The sequence below is a fragment of the Photinus pyralis genome, unplaced genomic scaffold, assembly GCF_008802855.1.
Source record: "Photinus pyralis isolate 1611_PpyrPB1 unplaced genomic scaffold, Ppyr1.3 Ppyr1.4_LG7, whole genome shotgun sequence".
Lineage (NCBI taxonomy): Eukaryota > Metazoa > Arthropoda > Insecta > Coleoptera > Lampyridae > Photinus > Photinus pyralis.
The window spans coordinates 40,923,113-40,943,259 of NW_022170738.1; the positions used below are offsets into that span (position 1 = coordinate 40,923,113).

Consider the following 20,147-nt stretch of genomic DNA (forward strand, 5'->3'; position numbering starts at 1 on the left):
GGGGGGGGGGGGGGGTGGGGGGGGGGGGGGGGGGGGGGGGGGGGGGGGGGTAGCTCTGCGGTGCACCACAAAACCATTTTTTTGCTTCATTTTAGTACTCCTTTTTGGGAAATCAATTACAATACAGTTTTTTAAATTGCAGCTGATAATTAATAATTAAAACTTTTGATTGAGACGTCCGATCGAAAAAGTACGATTTGTTTTGGATTCTACGCACCAAAATTAATAAGAAAAAGTGTTTTCCCGAGAAATTTTGATGCAGTCCATTTTTGGTAAAAAAAGGAAGGTTTATACACTGCCTTTTTTTGAGCTGCGAAAAAAAAATTGTCTCAGATCGACCCGGAAAATTTTTTTTATAGAATGTGGCCTGTAGAATCCATAATTTCAAACAGTTCCAAGATTGGGCTACTAGTTCAAAAGTTACAGCCCTTTGAATTTTCTTTCGAAATTGGTTTCTAGTCAGGGGCGGGCCAGGTGGAATTGCATAAGTTACGTGCCATTAAAGTATTAGTGTAGTAATGAAGGTGGCGGGGGGGTAGCTCTGCGGTGCACCACAAAAACATCTTTTGCTTCATTTTAAAGTACTCCTTTTTCGGAGATTAATTACAATACAGGTTTTTTTTAAATTGCAACTGATAATTAAAAGTAACAAAATATACAATCCAAATGAGGCGCGTCGCCTATCATTGTATTTCAGCACTTTCATGCTACGACAAAAAATGATAAATTCATTGTAAAACACTTCAATTAAAACAGAATTTTTTAATTTTTTAACACCCTAACATCAACCCCAATTAGAGAAACGTGTTAATAACTTATTAATAGTGCAAGAAACTAAATACAGCACATACTTATAAATTTTCAACGGGCCATTATGATCTACAGGCCAGCTGGCAATCGCCCCCCGCCCCCCCCCCCGGGCCAGTCCGCCCCTGTCTATAATAATCGTCTCCTTGGAGGATTCCGTACAAACTTGCCCCGAAGCATTTTCGTCTTCAAAAAGAAGAGGAAATTTCAATAACCAATAATCTTCCCATAAAGATATTCACTTTAGAATTCGTCCCAATTAAAGTTCACTATTACAAAGGCATTTGCTCTTAGAAAACTTTCTCTTGGAATAGATGCTGTTTTTCCTAATAGTGAGATAGAACCAAGGGTGAGTTTTCTTAGAAGGTTTTACAATGTTGTTCCCGGGAAACATGGGACTACATAACGTTTATATAAAAAAGAATTGCAATTTTATAATATTTTGTTCAAAATCGTCATGAAGCCAGGAAGCCTTCATTTTCATGCCTACTTTATGTCAGGAATTTTTTACTTTCCATGACAGAGGCAGAACAGACCAGTTTTCCTGACGCCTGTCACTTTTCCGGCCGCACCTGTCACATTGCTAAATGTCGACAATTTTTTTTATTGATCTTAAACTAAAGAAACAAGGCTCTTCTATTGGATAGATTCGAGATATTGATTTGTAGTTTGGAGAACTTAAAAGAGACATTGTTATGCATATTTCGGAATGAAAAAGAAATTTTGTCATTTAAAAAAATCAAGATGGCGACCGCCCTCAAAATTGGGGTAATATAGAAATTTCTTTTTCATTCCCAAACATGCATAAGATTGGGGTGATATTAGTTTTGAAAGAATCTAAGAAGTAGGTTACCAGCAGTGTGCGTCAATGTACCGAAAAGTCAATCAAAGGTAACTATGACTATGATTAAATGACTAGAGAGCGCTAGCGGTAGTACTTCAATATTTCCTCGCCAGTTAATGTGTCATTTTTCTGACTTTTATGTAAATAACTAATACCTAATTGATTAACTGGGATTCTAACGGGTTAAGGAAAATGTTAGCCCATAAAGGGGAACGGTTCAAGGGATAGAAAATCAAAAATTGCAACATTAAAGCCGGAGAACTACAACACATCAAATACAGGGTTTCACAAAAGTAGAGTTTTTAGGGGGCTATAGCCCCAAAATTTTTAAACTGCAACCCCTGTCGAGTTTCACCTTATTTTAAAAGTAATTAAAAAAGAAACACATTCCCAGAACCACAGCATTTGTCATATACAGGGTGGCGCACTGGATCCAACAAGGAGATGCAATTTAAACATCTTGGGGTTACCACTCCGTAAAAAGACTCCCCAGCTAAGTGTATGAAAGTTTTGGGCAATCTAAAAATGTAGTTTTTATGACGCTTCACTAATACCGAAATTTTAACATTGTTTCTTCACTCGTTTGAAACTTTTAGCTCCGTCCCGGGATTTTTAGGAGACCATGTAATATGAACAAATAAAAAATGAGTAACGTTAGTATTATGGCAATTGGTTATTTACATTTTGGAGTCAAGTAATCAGCAAGTCATTTAACTTAATATGGGTTAATAATAAACGATCGAATTTATTATACCGGGTGTCCATTATGTATGGAATATGTTATATATCTCGGTAAACATCCTGGTAAATATCGACTGTATGCAAAAATTTTCTATATACAAGTTGTTTAACATTTTATTCCCCATAATAAGGCAGCATTCCATTTGTTTGTCAGAAAACAAATGAATAACGAAAAACAATTGAATTTTTTTAAATAGCAATGCACACTTTTATTTTAAGATGTAACACGTTAGCACCCGTGTAGAAGAAATTAATTTTTATTTCAAGCTTTTTGTGATAGATTATAGCAGTGCCTTCCAGTTAATTGATTTTAGACATTCATTGCGATGAAAGCCATTTTAATTTCGATTTGTCTTCAAGGCTTAATAAGAAACGTACACCTTCATTTGTTTTATTTTGATGTGGATATCTGGATTAATGTTATTGATATAATTATAATAAATTTTTTGAAATATTTTGAATAAGGGTACTAACATGTTATATCATCGAAAAGAGAAAAAAAATCTCTTTCAATTGAGCCTCACGAAAAGGTACACTGCCATTTAAAAAAATTCAATTGTTTGTCTTACTCATTTGTTTTCTGAAATAAAACAACTGAATGCTGCCTTATTATGGGAAATAAAATGTTAAACAACTTTCATATAGGAAAAGTTTGTATGCATTCGATATTTGCCGAGATATAGGTTAGGTATACTATTTTCCATACATTGACATCAAACAAAGTAGAACTAGAAATACTCCTTATCATGGTGTATAATAATACACCATGCTCCTTATTAAAGGAGAACTCCATAACTTTTTCCGATGCTACTCTTTTGGTAGCATTCGGAAGAAAATAATCGCATCTTCGTGCACTGAGAAGCAGAGCAACAATAAATTTTTTGAGTGGACCAGATTAGGCAAAAGTTTCCTTTCTTTGCAAAAGTAAAATGACAAAAAGTAAGATGACAACCCTTCTCGTATCAAAAAGACCGGAGTACTACTAGGGCGGATCGTGGTAGTTATTTCGAAGGGTTTTAACCTTGTGTGGCGTAATTTTCCAAAACCGTTACATTCGGCTTTTCTCACATTGATTTATAGAAATTTTTTTTTGCTGCCGTGTTCTGCCTTGGCCCCGTCGCTGCTAGAGAGAGGCATTAATAAAGCGTAAATAATGCTATCAAACATTAATAACTTTATAAAGAAGTCCTGTTGTTCGTGCAGTTGCAGCGTTATAAAATTATAAATTGTCACCGGTGGTCAGAATTCCAGCTGAGCTTATTCTTCATATTATACGACCATTCAAAATATAAATAAATTTCTATTTGCATAAATTACGAATGGTCGCGATGACTTTATTGAAATTTAGAAATTTACGCAATTGGCAGTGATGCCTTTCTGAAGCAGCTTGTTCGACCAGTTAGAGGTATTTAAGGTTTTTAACGAGCAGCTACATACGACTTTGATTATTAATAACATTGACATTGATCGATCGAGCGATTCCGTAAGCATTTTTATATTTCATTAGTTCATTTATTAGTTGTACAAATTATACGGGGATCTAATTAACCGGGGTATGCGTTACACACAATGCAAAAAAAAACGCACAATGCAATACAATCAAAACTTTTCCTAAGAAATGGTAAATCTACCTTATAAATATCAAGTGTTCTCGAGTATACGTGTGGAATGTGGTAGCCCGGGTAGAACACCGGTTGTACTCGTAGTTCTTGCACTCCTCCCTTTGGGGATTATTTTACATTCTCAGCTAGCGTATGCAAAGAAGTCGAAAATCTCGAACGAGCCAAAAAACAATTACTCAGGCGCTAATGACTTAATTGTAACTACAATTAAGTGTAAATTACACCGCTTCAAACAAAAAAAAACGCAACGTAATTTTGCAATCGAGATGGTAATTTACAAAATAGATAAACAATGGGATAATAAAAAGCATAAATTATTACAGTCTAAAAAGTATATAGAACAAAGTGGAAGAATGTGCCAACCGACTACCATTATACATATATACAAAGGTTCGCAGACAATGGATTTATGTAAGAGAGTTAACATTATAAATTTATGAGAGCTTGATTAATGCTATACAGCAACCCGAATTGTGAAAATGCTTAATAAAACAATTAAGCGCCCAAAACAGTTTCGATTTTCTAAACTTGACCTTCTTTGAACGGAACGGTTGGACGTTCATAATAACAAAGAAAAAAAAAGAAATTAGACCGGGGTTCCTTTATTAATTAGGTATACCTTTTACTTAATAACTCCTTGGGATGCGAAATTTTGCATATTTGCACGTCAAGCGAATACATAACAAGACAATATGCAAATGCGGAGTAAAAAAAACTTTTGTTAGGGAATTATAAAAAGCGAGGTATCTGAGAAACGCTAACAGTACGCAAGAGTTAGTAAATATGCTCAGTTTGTGGTTCCATGACAGCCGTATGTTAACTAAGCTTGCATTCTGGGAGTTTTACATTCAGCGGAACACACTGGACACGAATAATTCAGTCCAAGACAAAAACCAGAATGGCCCTACTCGCTATTAAGTACCACCGGTGTCGTCTGCACCTTTTGATACCACCCTGAACTTGACAAGATAAAGCGTTAGCGATTTAAAATTTAAACAACGCGCGCGAACTCAAAAAAGAGGAATTGGCTGCACTTTGTGTATTTCCTTTGTTTTATTGTTCGTCATTTTTTAACAGAAATACACGCGTCTTCAATGAAATGGGATTTTTAATTAATAACTGGGCACTTTTAATGCGTATTATTCTCGTTGACAAGTTACGAGGCAATTAACTTAATTATTTAGTGTACGGTGAAGTCGCAGTGACACCAGAGGGTGGACGGAAGCACAACCCGCCCCCGATTTAATTTGAATCAAAGAATTTCACTTCATTTCAGAGTTGAGACAATGTTAAAACGCACTGTATACATGGAAACGAAGTACCATCCATAGAGTGTAATAATAGGGGTCTGTGTGTTAATTTTATTAGGGAAGTGGCAGATCTCATTGCAAGACAAGCTCAGGACCTGATTCAAGGGAGGTTCCTAGAGCATTGATTGCCAACAAAAACGCCAACGCAAGTAATTTAGGCCTACATTTGATTCATTTTTTTTACTCTTTGATATATATAGGGTGGCCATTTGAAAACGAAACAGGGCCTATTTTGGGGACCTCAAAACATTTACGAAAAAATCCTCGGACCCGTCAATTTTTTATCCAAGGGGGAACCATTTGTTTGCTAGTTTCGCCCCCCTGGGGGCAAAGCTATAACGGGGGTGACAAGTGCCTCCAAAATTTTAAATCGAATGGGGGGTCGAGTGATACCTTATTTTGAAGGTATTTTTATGTAGATTATAACTCTTAAGATTTAAATCAATTTTATTTTAAGTGCTTACAGCTAAACTCAATCAAGTAAATGTTGAAAATGTTGGCCTTCGACTTCCATACAATAATACAGGTTTTGTTCAAACCTTTCCCGTACTTTTTGCAAAACTCCTGGGGTGATTTGACGACATTCATCAATTATTCTTTGTCGCAAGTTGTCTAACGATGTTGGCTGACTAGCATACATTCTAGTTTTTAAATGCCCCCATAAAAAAAATCTAACGGACTTAAGTCCGGGGAACGAGGAGGCCATTCAATAGCTCCTCTTCTTCCAATCCATTGTCCTGGAAACGTTTGGTCCAAATATTGATGAACCCCTGCAGCATAGTGGGGTGGCGCACCATCTTGCTGAAATACTAGACGATTTTCCAAGTACTCGTTGTTATTTTCTAGTATCTCCACTAATGCTGGATGAATCGTATTTTCTAATAACTCCAGGTACATCTCTCCTGTTAGATTGCGTGGTAAATAGAAGGGGCCTAGGATATGGTTACCAAAAATGCCAGCCCAAACATTCAATTTTTCGGGATGTTGTGTATTCACCACACGAAATATTCTGGGATTTGAATCAGCCCAATAGAAAAAGGAGCATTTATTTCAACTCTTTCAGGAAGTGGATAAACCATTATCACTGTTCAATGTACCGATTTTGCAACTAAATAACTTTTAAGTCTATTTGTCACTACTATGATTTGACAACAACAATTGACAATCACTATTAAACTTCAAAATGTTGTTATAATAACGCTTTCAACAATAACCAAAATTTAACTAATTCATTTACATTTTTTTTCATAAGAAAATGTTGACACGTTTTTATAACTCTTATTAGCCCCTGTATCGGCTAGGCAAATTAGTAGCGATTTAAAAGTTAAGGGTTATAATCCACATAAAAATACCTTCAAAATAAGGTATCACTCGACCCCCCATTCGATTTAAAATTTTGGGGGCGGTTGTCACCCCCGCTAGCGCTTTGCCCTTAGGGGGGCGAAACTAGCAAAAAAAATGGTTCCCCCTTGAATCAAAAATTGACGGGTCCGAGGATTTTTTCGTAAATGTTTTGAGGTTCCCAAAATAGGCTCTGTTTCGTTTTCAAATGGCCACCCTGTATGTAAGTAATCACGACTGAGAGCTGAATTAATTCTCTAGAGGTTGAATTTTCCTTCATAGATGTCTTCAAAGATTTACGTTCAGAGGTGAAGGATGAATAACCTCTCATGTACTTACCCTTGAAATAGTTGCTATGCTCTCTCAAGAGTTCATCGCGGTAGACATTACGTCCCTTGTATGGGAAATTATAAGGCAAGGACCCAGAAATGTATGAGGAATATGCTAAATGAGAAGAAAAAACAAAAAAGAGCTAAAAGATATTTTGGAGAATAATGGAAGTATTATTATTCGTTTGGTATAAAAATTGGAGAACTTTCCATACCGCCCAAAGCTGCCGGTACTGTGTTCTCGAACTTTCATCTTATAGACACTCCTGATAGTTTTTCGGAAAGGACACTCTAACCTTTTCTTTCCTAAGAACTATTCCATTCTTCACAGCAACGATTTTTTTAGGATTATCGTGTTCATGCTAACACTAACAATTTATCAGGGATCAAAATAGCCGGAAGTTTGGAGAGGGGGTATGGAATAACCCCCCCCCCTCCCCCTAACTACTCCAACAATTTTTCCCTATTACTGCTATAGTAGCCCTGGTAGTATTCGAGATACATAGATAATAGTGCTAATCTATCTATATACAGGGTGGTTACTTGCCTAACGCATCATAGGGATTTCAATGTAATATTCATAACATGGGATCATTGACCCCTTAAATTAATGTATTACAGTTTTTTGTAGAAAAAAATGTGTACGCCAATCAACTGTATTAGTTTTCAATTTTTTTCATATAAAGAGGGAAAATTGGAAAAATAAAACCCGCATCTTTTTCAATAATCTGCGATGCCATGGAATTTTCCAAAACAAAAAGATATCCAGTTATCAATTAGCAGCAGTTCGAAATGGATTTTATGATTGACTTGATTACTGTCTTGCAGTTAATGGTGACTTATTCGAACATTTATTGTAAATTGTTATATTGACACCGTTTTTAGTAATTTGGTCTTTCTTTATGTTGAATTGGTTCTTCTAAATATAATACTTTTTGATAGAATTTGATTTGTTTTATAGCAGACATTGCATGGCATGACGGATTATATTGGCGTAGATTTTGTGCTATAAAATTTCATGGCATCACAGATGATTGAGGGGGTTTTATTTTTCCGTCTGTATTATACAAAAACTTGAAAACTAATACGGTTCATTGACGTAACAAAATTTTTTATACAAAAAACTTTAATACATTTTTGCTCTAAAATAATTTGACTTGGTGCATGTATAGGATTGGTGCGCGAAATAACAGAGTGCGACATCAACGCAAAAAAAATTTTTTTTAGACAAAACCTATAATCCGGCCAAGGTGAATCTAAACCATCCCGAGGGCCGAGACACAGCCGTTTAGGAGGAGTTCAGTCACAAACACAAGTACAAAAGAATTTTATATATAAAAAAGAAGAAGATAGAGTGGCCGTTTGCTAGATATTACTTTGCTCAAGAATTTTCGAACTACCTATCCGCCCGTCCGTGCAATAACTCTTAGAGGAGACAAACGTGAAACTTGGGACATAGATTCCTGTCAGCCTCAGGGAGAATTTTTAAATCTCAATTTCATCCAAATGGAGAGGGATATCACCACTCCCAGTCTCCCAGATTTTCCATCATTTTTCAAGCGAAAGGTGCTTAGCTACAACTTTACATAAAGTATGCTACACACGTTTCTAAAGCCCTACAGTTAATTACGACATAAAACTTAAAAAAATCTTGGTAAATGTTGGTATAGTTCCTCAAGAGCACATAAAACCGTAATGCTTCTAAATAATGATGATTATTGGTAATAATCGGCGATAATTGCACTGACCACAAGCTATTACAGATATTAAGGGAGAGCAAATCGCACGTGGCGACATATGCTGCGGAAGTAGTTAAATTATAATTCCAATACACGCGGACAGGTGAAATACCCAAATAAATACCCATTCTTGGTTTAGGGTCAAATCCCCTCTCACCTGTCTCAAATCGTAAATCAAATTTCAAATAGGTAGGCGTTTACTTATTAAATATCGATATAGTTCGTACCGTCATTTTTGTAACCGATAAAACATCTTCGCCCGTTCGAAATTGTGAAACTAATAAGTAAGGCCTATAATTACACACCGCATTGTAGAAAGTGAGACTTTTTGTAACCGCAAATGCATTATAATAAATATATTAGACTCCTCTATCGGATTATAAATAAATAAAAAGAAAATTAGACCTCTATAGCTTTTATGAGAAAATAAATGAATTCAATTTGATGCGAAACATGTTTCTTAACGGAATATTGATTAACTCTGTTTATGTATATTATAATTATCTGATTTAGTGTTTTTTTTATATCAGAGTAACGATCTCGTAGGTCAACAGAAAATGTGAAAAACCGATTTCGGTCGCGAATGTATATTTGCATCCCGGCCGTCGCCGGTTTCCAAAAAAGGATCTCAATATTTATATTGAATATATCGAGATGGTATAAACAACGAGGTAGTGGTTGTTTCAATGGAAAATATGTGCCTCTTCTGCGTTTAGCTATAGGTCTGGTCTATAAAATAGCCGTGTAAGACAAGGTATAACAAGTGTCCAAACTGATTGACACGTGAGTTGTTGATTGACTGGGAAGATGGATGCGATCGATCCCAATCTGTGTAGATCACGTCGATAACGACCACATTTTTATACCGGTCGGTAGCGGGAATTTTTTACGCTATTACTTGCATGGCTGTTTGTTTTGCCATCCCGTATTCGTATACGCAATGCGTTTTATTAGTAAAAACGAACAAAGAACAAAAAAAAATGGCAAAATGCGTCCAGCGCCCCGCAGCACCCAATCTTTAAAAGAAAGAAAGAAATGGTTCATTAAAGATATCCTGGTAAATGCTTTTGTTTAAATTGGATAACCAACCCGACCTGAAGAGTGCGATAGTATCATTGTGATGAATTAGAGCAACCGAAATTTTGCAGAATATGCTGCTATGAAGAAGTTTGAATGATTCAAAGAAGAACGGAAGACAAGAAGGTGGCCCCAGCAATCCCAAGTAAGAAATACCGTCACTGAATTTTTATGTCCTCATATGTATCCCTGCCAGGACCCCCCGGTGGTACGCTCTCCTCAAAATCATTGAAACAATCATGTTTAAGGGAGATTTGGTGAATATGAAGATCTTAGGTTCTAAAAGACTTGGAGGAGAAGGTAGCCCGGGGGGTCTGGGGGCCACTACTGAATTTTTCCGTCGTATAAGGTATCCCTGAGGGGTATTCCATACCCCCCAGACCCCCCCGGTAGTACGCTCTCCTCAAAATCATTGAGAACTTATAACAATCATGTTTAAGGGAGATTTGGTGAATATGAAGATCTTGTGAAAGAAAGATTCGGTGAATTTTTCTAGAGAATTTTCGTTAGGTTACTGTAGGTTTTAAATGTTTTGGAGCAGAGGGTACTTCTGGGAGGTATTCCATACCAATGTAAAAGAGGCCACCAGGTAAAAAAGATTTGGCGAATCTCGCGTTTAGGGTAATACAAGTTTTCGAGGGAGATTCGCTGAATTTTTCTGTCCTGAAATGTGCTCCTGGGGGTTATTCCTGTCTACTTTCTACCAGATCGGAACGATACTCAAAAATCTAGGTAAAATGACTCTGAGGGAGAGTGGTAGACATCCCGAAAGTTTCCCTAGGCAATCTTGACTGGAAACGGAAAATTCCAGGTTTTACCCAAACGCAATTGTTTCCAAGAAAATTACAATTAGACACCATTCGCTAAGGCTGATGAGTGATGAGTGAGTTGTTTGGATGGACAGACGAACAGATCGGCACATTATTGCTTGCTTTATGATGAGATGAAATAATTTTCTAGGCAGTGATCAATTATGAGGTGTGAACTTTTTCCCTATCCTTTTTTTAAACTTTGAGTGTGACGTTTGTATTGGTTATGGCGTAATCATAACATTTCAGTGCCATAATTTATTTTGTTTATGATAATTTATTCCTTACTTTGTCTCCATAACCTTTTGACATGCACTTTCTACCTAAACTAATCTGTAATTCTTTTATCATGCAATCTGCGTAAGCCCACATTCTAGTTTAGACAGTCATCAATTATCTTTAACACTAATTAGGTTCCATTATTATTCGTATTTATTTCGTAGTTCTGAAGTGACTGTTAACAAATGTGCTTCTCATTGAACTGCTACCACATTTAAAGTAATTTGTTGTAATTTTTTTAAATGCAACTATAATTACGATTTAAAATTTCACGACCTTAGAATCCTAAGCTATCTGAATGCACCGCTCACTAGTAATTTTTATTTAAATTGTTCTTCAGTCATTTGTTATTATTTTTTAACTGAAAAACTGAAAGGATATTTAAATTCGATTCTTTTCACGATTTAAATAACCTTCATTATTTGGAAATCAGTGCATAGTGAATTATTGGGAAATTTACCTCTCATTATTAATCAAAAGTAATAAAATATTATAGAATTAACTGTCCACCCTTCGAAGCAGGGTGTTTGGCCGTTATTTAAACAAAATTGGTAAATAAACTTCAGTATTGATCAAACCTTGACTATATTTAAACTAAAATCATTAAACTCATATAGGGGTTATTAGGTACCACCCCAATATACGATAATTAGCCTTTTTCCGAAGACTACCATCACAGAGCAAGAAAAACAGTTATCGACCCCTACTTTTTGGAGGTTCTATGAAAATGTGTAGCGTTACCACTCACATGAAAATTTATAGAAAAAAATTCCGAACTTAAACCACGGTCGTGTGGAGTGTGAGTACGCATTTTTATGTAGAGAACGGTAGCACCGAGAGCTTGGTATAAGAACATTTTACGGAAGACTATCATGAGACTTGAGAGTGCTAGATCAAATAGGGAAAGAGGTTTACTTTATAGTTGAAATAGTTATTGTACAATAATTAGGGAAGAGAGTTGAAAAACACTTTCTTCTCAATTTTACACATAATTATTTCTGAAACTACGATCAAAATTGAAAAATCATCTTATGCAATAATAAAGTTTGACACATAGCAATCTAGATACGGGTATGTTTCAATTTTAAGATTAACGCAGCAATTGTTTTTTACTTTCTCCACTAGAGAGGAAAATCACATTTTCTTCACTCTTCTTAGAGACGAAAGTAGCTGTTTCTTAAAGTAGTTTAACCAATTCATTGTTATTTTTTCTTTCTTTCTATTAACTATTGTACTGCGCACTACACTGACGCTATGTTTACACTGAAAACTGAGGAGAAAATCGTTACTTCAGTTGTCTTCGTAGGACCTCTTTGTCATTTCTAAAGAATGGTAAAGAATTCCCACAAATTCAGATAACGGAATACAGATCTATAATGCTTAGACGGTTCCCGATGAAACCTTTTTTTTTCAAAATCCTCTCCCACTTCGGATTACAAAATCACATGACACGCATCCGGATTGAAACTTATTGTAATACCATTTTTTTCCGAGCTTATTAATAGTCATCTCGTCATATCCACTTGACGTGTCTATTGTCTAGCGTCTTCTTCCGTGCCAAATCGAGCAGAAATTAACCAAATTCGTGAACGGCCACGCAGTATATATAAAAATATAAATTTGTATAAGCCTCTAAACAAAAGTTAATCCGAAAGATGAGGCAGAAAAAGTATTGGTGGGTTTTTGACGCTAATCCTGATTGATAATTAAGAAGACTAAGAAATACGTTTTATAAGAAAATTTATGTCAGCTTGTAGGAGAGAGAAAGACGCTGTAATATATTAATATCGGCGAATAAAAGGGCAGGTAGGGAATTTGAACATTATCCGCTGTGACAATAAACCACTTAACTAGAATGATTCTCATGAATGGACACACGTTTGTTTGATCTGACGTTTTAAAAAAACGCGTCCTTTGTTGCCGTGAAAGCTTTTTGACGTATTCGAAACTTTATTTCGAGTAGATTCAAGTATGTCGTTTAGAAGAAGAGTGGCGGCATGCATTACTTTACGTTTGCGAAGTCAGTGGAGCGGGGTAATACTTTGGTAGTGGGTACCTCGCTGGGCCTCTTCACGAAGAATTCGTCGGGTATCACATAACAAACATTCCTCAGCCCATACCACTCATCCATTGTAAAGTGACATTGGCAAATTTGGAACAAAACACTCATAATTCGCATTTCGGATTTTAATGGAATAAGCAACTGACGCCGTTACGGCTGCTGGCTGCTGCATCTCTTATCCGGGCCAAGATCGCTATCCAATTAAATCTGACAATGAGTTTACGTTCGCGACACGAGTACTAAATATCCCGTTTATCATTCGCCCGAATAGAATGATTTGATGTTGATGAACTCTTATTTGTATTTCAGAGCCTACAGAGTGCGGCAAGAAGGGCGGGTACGAGTTGTGCCAACTGCAAAACGACAACTACAACCCTTTGGAGGCGCAACCAGAACGGGGAACCAGTTTGCAACGCTTGTGGACTTTACTATAAATTACACAATGTAAGTGCATTCAATGCTATTTTTTCACGTCTCTCTGTTACTGTTTTTGAATAGTCTCTTGAACAAGAAATGAATTACCTATACGAAGGTATACATTGCAATGTAATAAAATTGGACGAGAGCTTATAAAGTTTGTTTTTCTACACCGTACGGAAAAGTTTACAATCTCACCCCAAACTATTAAAGTTATGTTATTTATCATATTCTAGTGCGAGAAATTCAAGTTATTTATGCATTCCTGACATGTATTCAAATTCAATCGCTAAGAAATTAAATATTCCAAAGCCAAATGATTAGTTGCTTTATTAAAATTAAAAGTCTATATATGAATTAGGAATTTTCTTAATTTATCAGTTGGAATTAGCAAATATTCGAACTGGTTTCCCTCAGGAAGGGAACTACTTGTGGCTGTTGAACTTGTAAAGCGAAGACACCAATAAACCACAATAATATACTCAATATATAGTATAATATATAGTGATTTAAATTGGTGTTTTTGCTTTAGTTTTGTATGTTTTCCCTCATTCCGAAAACTACGCAACCCTATAGGTATACAAACTTTGCTAGCCAACTGATTATTAAAAATCCGAAAATCTACAAGAACAATTACAATTACAAACTACCTCATTATTAATGTGATGAATATATAAACCTGAGGTGGCACGCGTTATTAATACTCTAATCGTTGTGTTACAGTCAAACGTCTAAAACTAATGAATTATTGTGCATGATCTTTCTTTAAAACCCTTGATCTCAACTCCTCAAATTGGATAACAAAATAATATTTGAAAACCATAAATGAACCCGTATTCGGTACCAAACGAATGTTTTTCGAATTATAACTGGAATTATAACTTTTGCCATTCATTTGTATTTGAACAAACCTGAAGTAATATCTTATTATGTCACTATTTTTGTGAATATACCTGAAAATGCGTTAGTCGAAACCCTGAACAAGCGTTTGATTATTTCTTCCAAATTTTTATGTTCCCGGAAAATTCCCTCCCAGGACATCGCTCTCGGAAAAGATGCATGTTGAGAATTTGTGATCAAATGGTTTATGAAATATTGATAAATTAAATCAAATAGATTTTTTTACAAAATCAAAAGAAGTCAAAAACAGTTAATTTCAGAGAGCATTCCGCATTGAGTACGAACAATGAGCGCTTATCACCGGCGAAGCGCACACAGAATATTCTTTTCAGACAGCCAGATAAAAAAGTTCTACGGGAGCGAAGTATTCTAGGCGCGACTTTTCCGGGAACGAATTGTTCTGGGAGCGAGTTATCCGCGCGCGAATTATCCTGGGAGCGAATCGTCCTGGGAACGAATTGTCAGGGAGCGAATTATCTGGGCGCGAATTGTCTGCACACCGTTAGTTGCAGGTCTCCTTTTCATCTGTGTTCGACACATTGAAATAAAAGACTAAGGAGGGAGGGTTGCATCAGGGCGTCTTAAATTGAGTAGGATAAAGCTATCTTTGTTATTATTATACCTACAGATTCGGTTAATTTGGCAAAGTTGTGTAGTTTTTGTGCTAATGGATATTCCGATGCGATATTTTGAAAAAATCAATCGTTTCGTAGATAATTAAAAAAAGTGAAAATCGCCATTTTTAAAAAATATTTTAGTAACAAAGAGAGCTATGGAAAAAAGTTTCAAATAAAAGTTGCAAGATTGGATGGGATAAATTCCATGAACGTAGAAAAAAAATTTTAGAACGGCGGTTGCCGAGATATTGACATCAACTTCCTTATTTTAAATGGACGCCATATTGGATTTTTACGTCACTCTATAGAGAAGATAATTACAAGACTTAGTATTTCATTTGGGAATCAACCTTACATTTTTGCCTCGAAGTTTACAATGTATTTCTTATGGCAATAATTCCATGGCCGTGTCGATGCTGACTATGCGAGACAATAAACGAACGAATTTGGTTTCAATCATAATCAGCCATGGAATTATTTATTATAAAAAATACATTGTAAACTGCAAAAATATAAGGTTGATTCCCAAATGAAATACGAAGTGTTTAGTATCGCTGGTTTTGTAATTTTTTTCTCTATGTAGCAACGTAAAATCCAATGTTGCGTCCATTTAAAATAAAGAAGTTGATTTCAAAATCTCGGAAACCGCCATTTTAAAAATTTTTTTTCTTTTGTTTGTTTTGTAAAATAGCATTTGTATAAGTGTCTTACAATAAACTATTTTAAGACTGTTCGGGATCGTATAATGACTTATAGGGAAAATGAAGGACTCTATGTTTTCGTGCGCCTGTGGTCCTGGTCCACATTTTTTTTAAATAAATAATTTGGTACACGATAATGTATAAGAAAGGGGAACATTTTCTTACCTTTTTGCAAGTCTTTGATTCAATTTTTAAACGTAAATCGGAACGTAGTATTGAGAATCTAATTGCATTTCTGTCATCCTGATACCACCATTATTTAAAATTAAAAAAATATCTCTTGAGAATAATTTAGAAGCGTTTAGGAAAAACGTGTAATACCTTCATTCGTTTTTACCCTCCTAATGCCCCACCTTTTGTTAGATAAATTTGTATAAAGTGATATCCCTTCTGCGTTCTTGCGATCCTGTGATTCTAACAATAATGTTTAACCCAAAAAATGGTGCAAGGAAAACATAATCAGTGAGAAAGGTGCACATAACCTAAAAAATCATTTCTGCATTTCTGTTATCCAATGATAAAACAATTTTTAAAACGTAAATTTTTATATATGGAGCGAGTGTGGTTCAGTATTTCTGATATTACAACTTTTGGCAGAAAAAATTGAATGGAGAGAATGATGCAAAAGCAGGTGTCAAGTTAGTTAATTATTCTCTGTTTATAACTTCCTGTGTTGTCAATCGATAAATTTTACACCTTGCATTTCTAGATATATTGCTAACAACTATAAGTTGTTTAACCGAAAAGGATAACAGCATTCCTTGTTATACCTTCTGGCTTGTGTATGACTTTGATCAGGAAACCCTTTTTACTTTCTTGTGTAATACCGATGCAACCATTTTAAAAAGAGTATCACATTCGTAAAAAGGTGTCACACAATAAACTTTTTTGGTTCCATGATGCGGATACAGAACCTTTTCTAAGAGCAATCAAGCATTTTATAGAAGAACATAATTGAGAAGGTTTTGTTAAAGCCGTTTTACATTACACAATAAATTGCACAAGAAGTTGCACAATTTTTGAGCCTAGAAATATTGTGTAATATCAAACGGAAAATTGTATGCGATATCCAAATTGTTCAAGATATTTAGAACATGCTCTATTTTCATACAATGTTTCGTTCAATTTCTAAAGTGGAGCATGTTTAAAACACCTCTGCCTGCGTTTCTTCGTTGCAACCATTTCTCTTGCCAAGTTTTACGGTTTTTCTTTTTTAATTTTCTACACTGCCTTTGTCTAAGTTGTCTGACCAGTAATACAGAACTTACAACAGCAACAGTGATTAAAAGTTTTTGCTTTAAACTACTCATTATGAAAATAAAAATAACAAACAATTAAACTGCGCATGATCACGTACAATAAATTTTGTATGTATATCAAACGGACAAACTTCGCACACAACATATTTCCTACAACATTTTTTGTCTAAAAAAATTATACAACTTTTTGGCTCATTTATTGTGTAATGTAAAACGGCTTTTACTGTTTGCGTTGTGAAGTTTTTTTCAAATCAAACTTTGAATTGAAACACCCTGTAACAAATTTTAAGACGATTGTTACATATTATTATAGTCAAGCCCAAAAAAATCATCAGGACCCGTCGTATTATATAGCCGCGTGCAACCGGCACTCGAAAAGAAATACAGTGCAGTTTTTCGTACTGAAATTAATTATGAGTTGCAAAGGTAAAAAGGCAGATGTGTTTTTTGGCGAAAATACTCCGTGTAACATCAACAACACCTATGTATTTTAGGTGTTGTTGGTAACATACGAAGGTTATTCGTAAGATTCTTCGACTCGGACTTATACCTTAAATTTAATTAAAATTTACTGTAGATTTCGGAAATCACGCTGACTAACCGAAAGAATAATCATAACATGGCACAGTTTCCAAAACGCCTCATTCCATTTCGGAATAGGCACATTTAAACCCAAATAAATCTCAATGTTTATTAATTAGGTACTTACTGTGCGTATTACAGCGACTTTATTCTCCCATTTCGGCACCGGAGAGCTTCCCCAGCAATTAGGGCGTCCCCGTTTTATTGCAGTATACAGGAGGGATTAAATTGTCCCGTCAGACGGCGATTGCCAAAATTACCTAAAACAAAAATTGTGCGTTAGTAAATGAATGGGACAAGATGGATCACAATGGCTAAATCGGGTAGGAAACTCAGACAATAAACGTGTATCGGATGCACTGAATTGTGTCACTAACAGTTTAGAAAACACCCCAAAATTCCGTACTCTCTTACACATTGTATTTGTAATGTATCGTTTTTAAAGGACTATGGGGACTGCATTTAAGATATTCTTCCGTCGGTTCATTTAATGATAGACCAGAGATCTGTATAACAATGTCGGGGAAGTTTGCCAGATTTAGCGTTTAGATTACGTTTCTCTGTTTGTTTTTAATATCTACCAGTTTTTGATTTTATCTTCGTAGTTCGAGTGTCATTATGGAATATACATCTGCTCGAAACTTTAAAAGGCCTGATGACGTAACAAGGATACTTAAAAGCAATAGTGTATTATTTTGACGTTTGTTGAGTAATTAACCCGTTGAACATGCATGTTGTGGCCCCTTGCCACGAGAGTAGGTATTGCAATCTATTGTATGGTAATTTATTGTTGTTATAATCTCCACTTATTTCATAAGATGTTTTATGCGTCGGTCGATATGTTTCATTTCGCGAGAGGTTTTTGAATCCTTTCTAAAAAATAATTGTCCTAGAAATGGACAAAAAAAACGCGGATGATGCTGTGGTTTTTTTGCGAAAAGTATGCAAACGTACGTGTAGCAGACGCAAGTGACGAGCGCGGTGTTACAATAGAGGTACCCGCCATCACGTTTGACCATTGCAAAAGTGCACTGACCGCACACTGCATGTGTAATGCTAATATGTCATGAATCATGAATATTGCTTACTTAGACTAAATGCCGCCCGATTATTTTGACCGGTGCGCTTCTAAAGAATAAGAAGGACCCTAACCACCACTCGATTCTGTATGCATTATGTGTAAACGGTCTTAAATGCGAATTGAATAAAACAATATGCCGAAGGAGAGAAATAATCTAATATTAAACATGGCCAAGGCTGTCTTGTGCGATCTAACATTTCGGCGTGGACTCGTTGACCAGAAAGGAGCGTGGGAAATCAAAACTAAGCACCGATTGTAATTTGGAATTCTAATAAAACCAAAAATTTCAAATACACGTTCATTTAGTTACCCAGGGGGGACGTTTTACGAAAGGTTTCCTTTAGTTTCAACCCTGGTTTCAACCTTCACCCCCGCGCCACCGTTTACTACCACTTATCATATTCATACCCCCATCTCAATAAAAAGTTATAGACTAAAAACCAATTTCGAAAGAAAATTCAGAGGGCTGTAACTTTTGAACTAGTAGCCCAATCTTGAAACTGTTTGAAATTATGGCTTCTACAGGCCACATTCTATAAGAAAAATTTTTTTCCGGGTCGATCCGAGACAATTTTTTTTGAGGGCCCCAAAAAAAGGCAGTGTATAACCTTTCTTTTTTTACCAAAAATCGACTGCACCAAAATTTCTCGGGAAAACACTTTTTCTTATTAATTTTGGTGCGTAGAATCCAAACAATTCGTACTTTTTCGATCAGACTTCTCAATCAAAAGTTATAGACTAGAAACCAATTTCGAAAGAAAATTCAAAGGGCTGTAACTTTTGAACTAGTAGCCCAATCTTGGAACTGTTTGAAATTATGGATTCTACAGGCCACATTCTATAAGAAAAATTTTTTTCGTGTCGATCCGAGACAATTTTTTTTGAGGGCCCCAAAAAAAGGCAGTGTATAACCTTCCTTTTTTACCAAAAATCGACTGCACCAAAATTTCTCGGGAAAACACTTTTTCTTATTAATTTTGGTGCGTAGAATCCAAAACAATTCGTACTTTTTCGATCAGACTTCTCAATCAAAAGTTATAGACTAGAAACCAATTTCGAAAGAAAATTCAAAGGGCTGTAACTTTTGAACTAGTAGCCCAATCTTGGAACTGTTTGAAATTATGGATTCTACAGGCCACATTCTATAAGAAAATTTTTTTTCCGGGTCGATCTGAGACAATTTTTTTGAGGGCCTCAAAAAAAGGCAGTGTACAACCTTCCTTTTTATCAAAAATCGACTGCACCAAAATTTCTCGGGAAAACACTTTTTCTTATTAATTTTGGTGCGTAGAATCCAAAACAATTCGTACTTTTTCGATCAGACTTCTCAATCAAAAGTTATAGACTAGAAACCAATTTCGAAAAAAAATTCAAAGGGCTGTAACTTTTGAACTAGTAGCCCAATCTTGGAACTGTTTGAAATTATGGATTCTACAGGCCACATTCTAAAGAAAAATTTTTTCCTGGTCGATCTGTGACAATTTTCTTTGAGGGCCTCAAAAAAAGGCAGTGTATAACCTTCCTTTTTTACCAAAAATCGACTGCACCAAAATTTCTCGGGAAAACACTTTTTCTTATTAATTTTGGTGCGTAGAATCCAAAACAATTCGTACTTTTTCGATCAGACTTC

The 20,147-nt window shown here is 35.6% G+C and overlaps 1 protein-coding gene and 1 long non-coding RNA gene across 5 annotated transcripts in view; one reads left to right on the forward strand and one right to left on the reverse strand.

Annotated features, from left to right (window-relative positions):
- Window positions 1-20,147, reverse strand: part of LOC116177158 — a 160,900-nt gene that overhangs the window by 42,368 nt on the left and 98,385 nt on the right. For both annotated transcript variants that reach the window (XR_004146616.1, XR_004146617.1), the window contains exon 7: window positions 17,564-17,696. This is a non-coding gene — a long non-coding RNA (uncharacterized LOC116177158). The remainder of the gene's footprint in view (window positions 1-17,563; window positions 17,697-20,147) is intronic.
- Window positions 1-20,147, forward strand: part of LOC116177157 (GATA-binding factor C) — a 65,664-nt gene that overhangs the window by 35,815 nt on the left and 9,702 nt on the right. For all 3 annotated transcript variants that reach the window (XM_031496039.1, XM_031496040.1, XM_031496041.1), the window contains exon 5: window positions 13,270-13,404. In XM_031496039.1, the coding sequence (XP_031351899.1) occupies window positions 13,270-13,404 (135 nt within the window). The remainder of the gene's footprint in view (window positions 1-13,269; window positions 13,405-20,147) is intronic.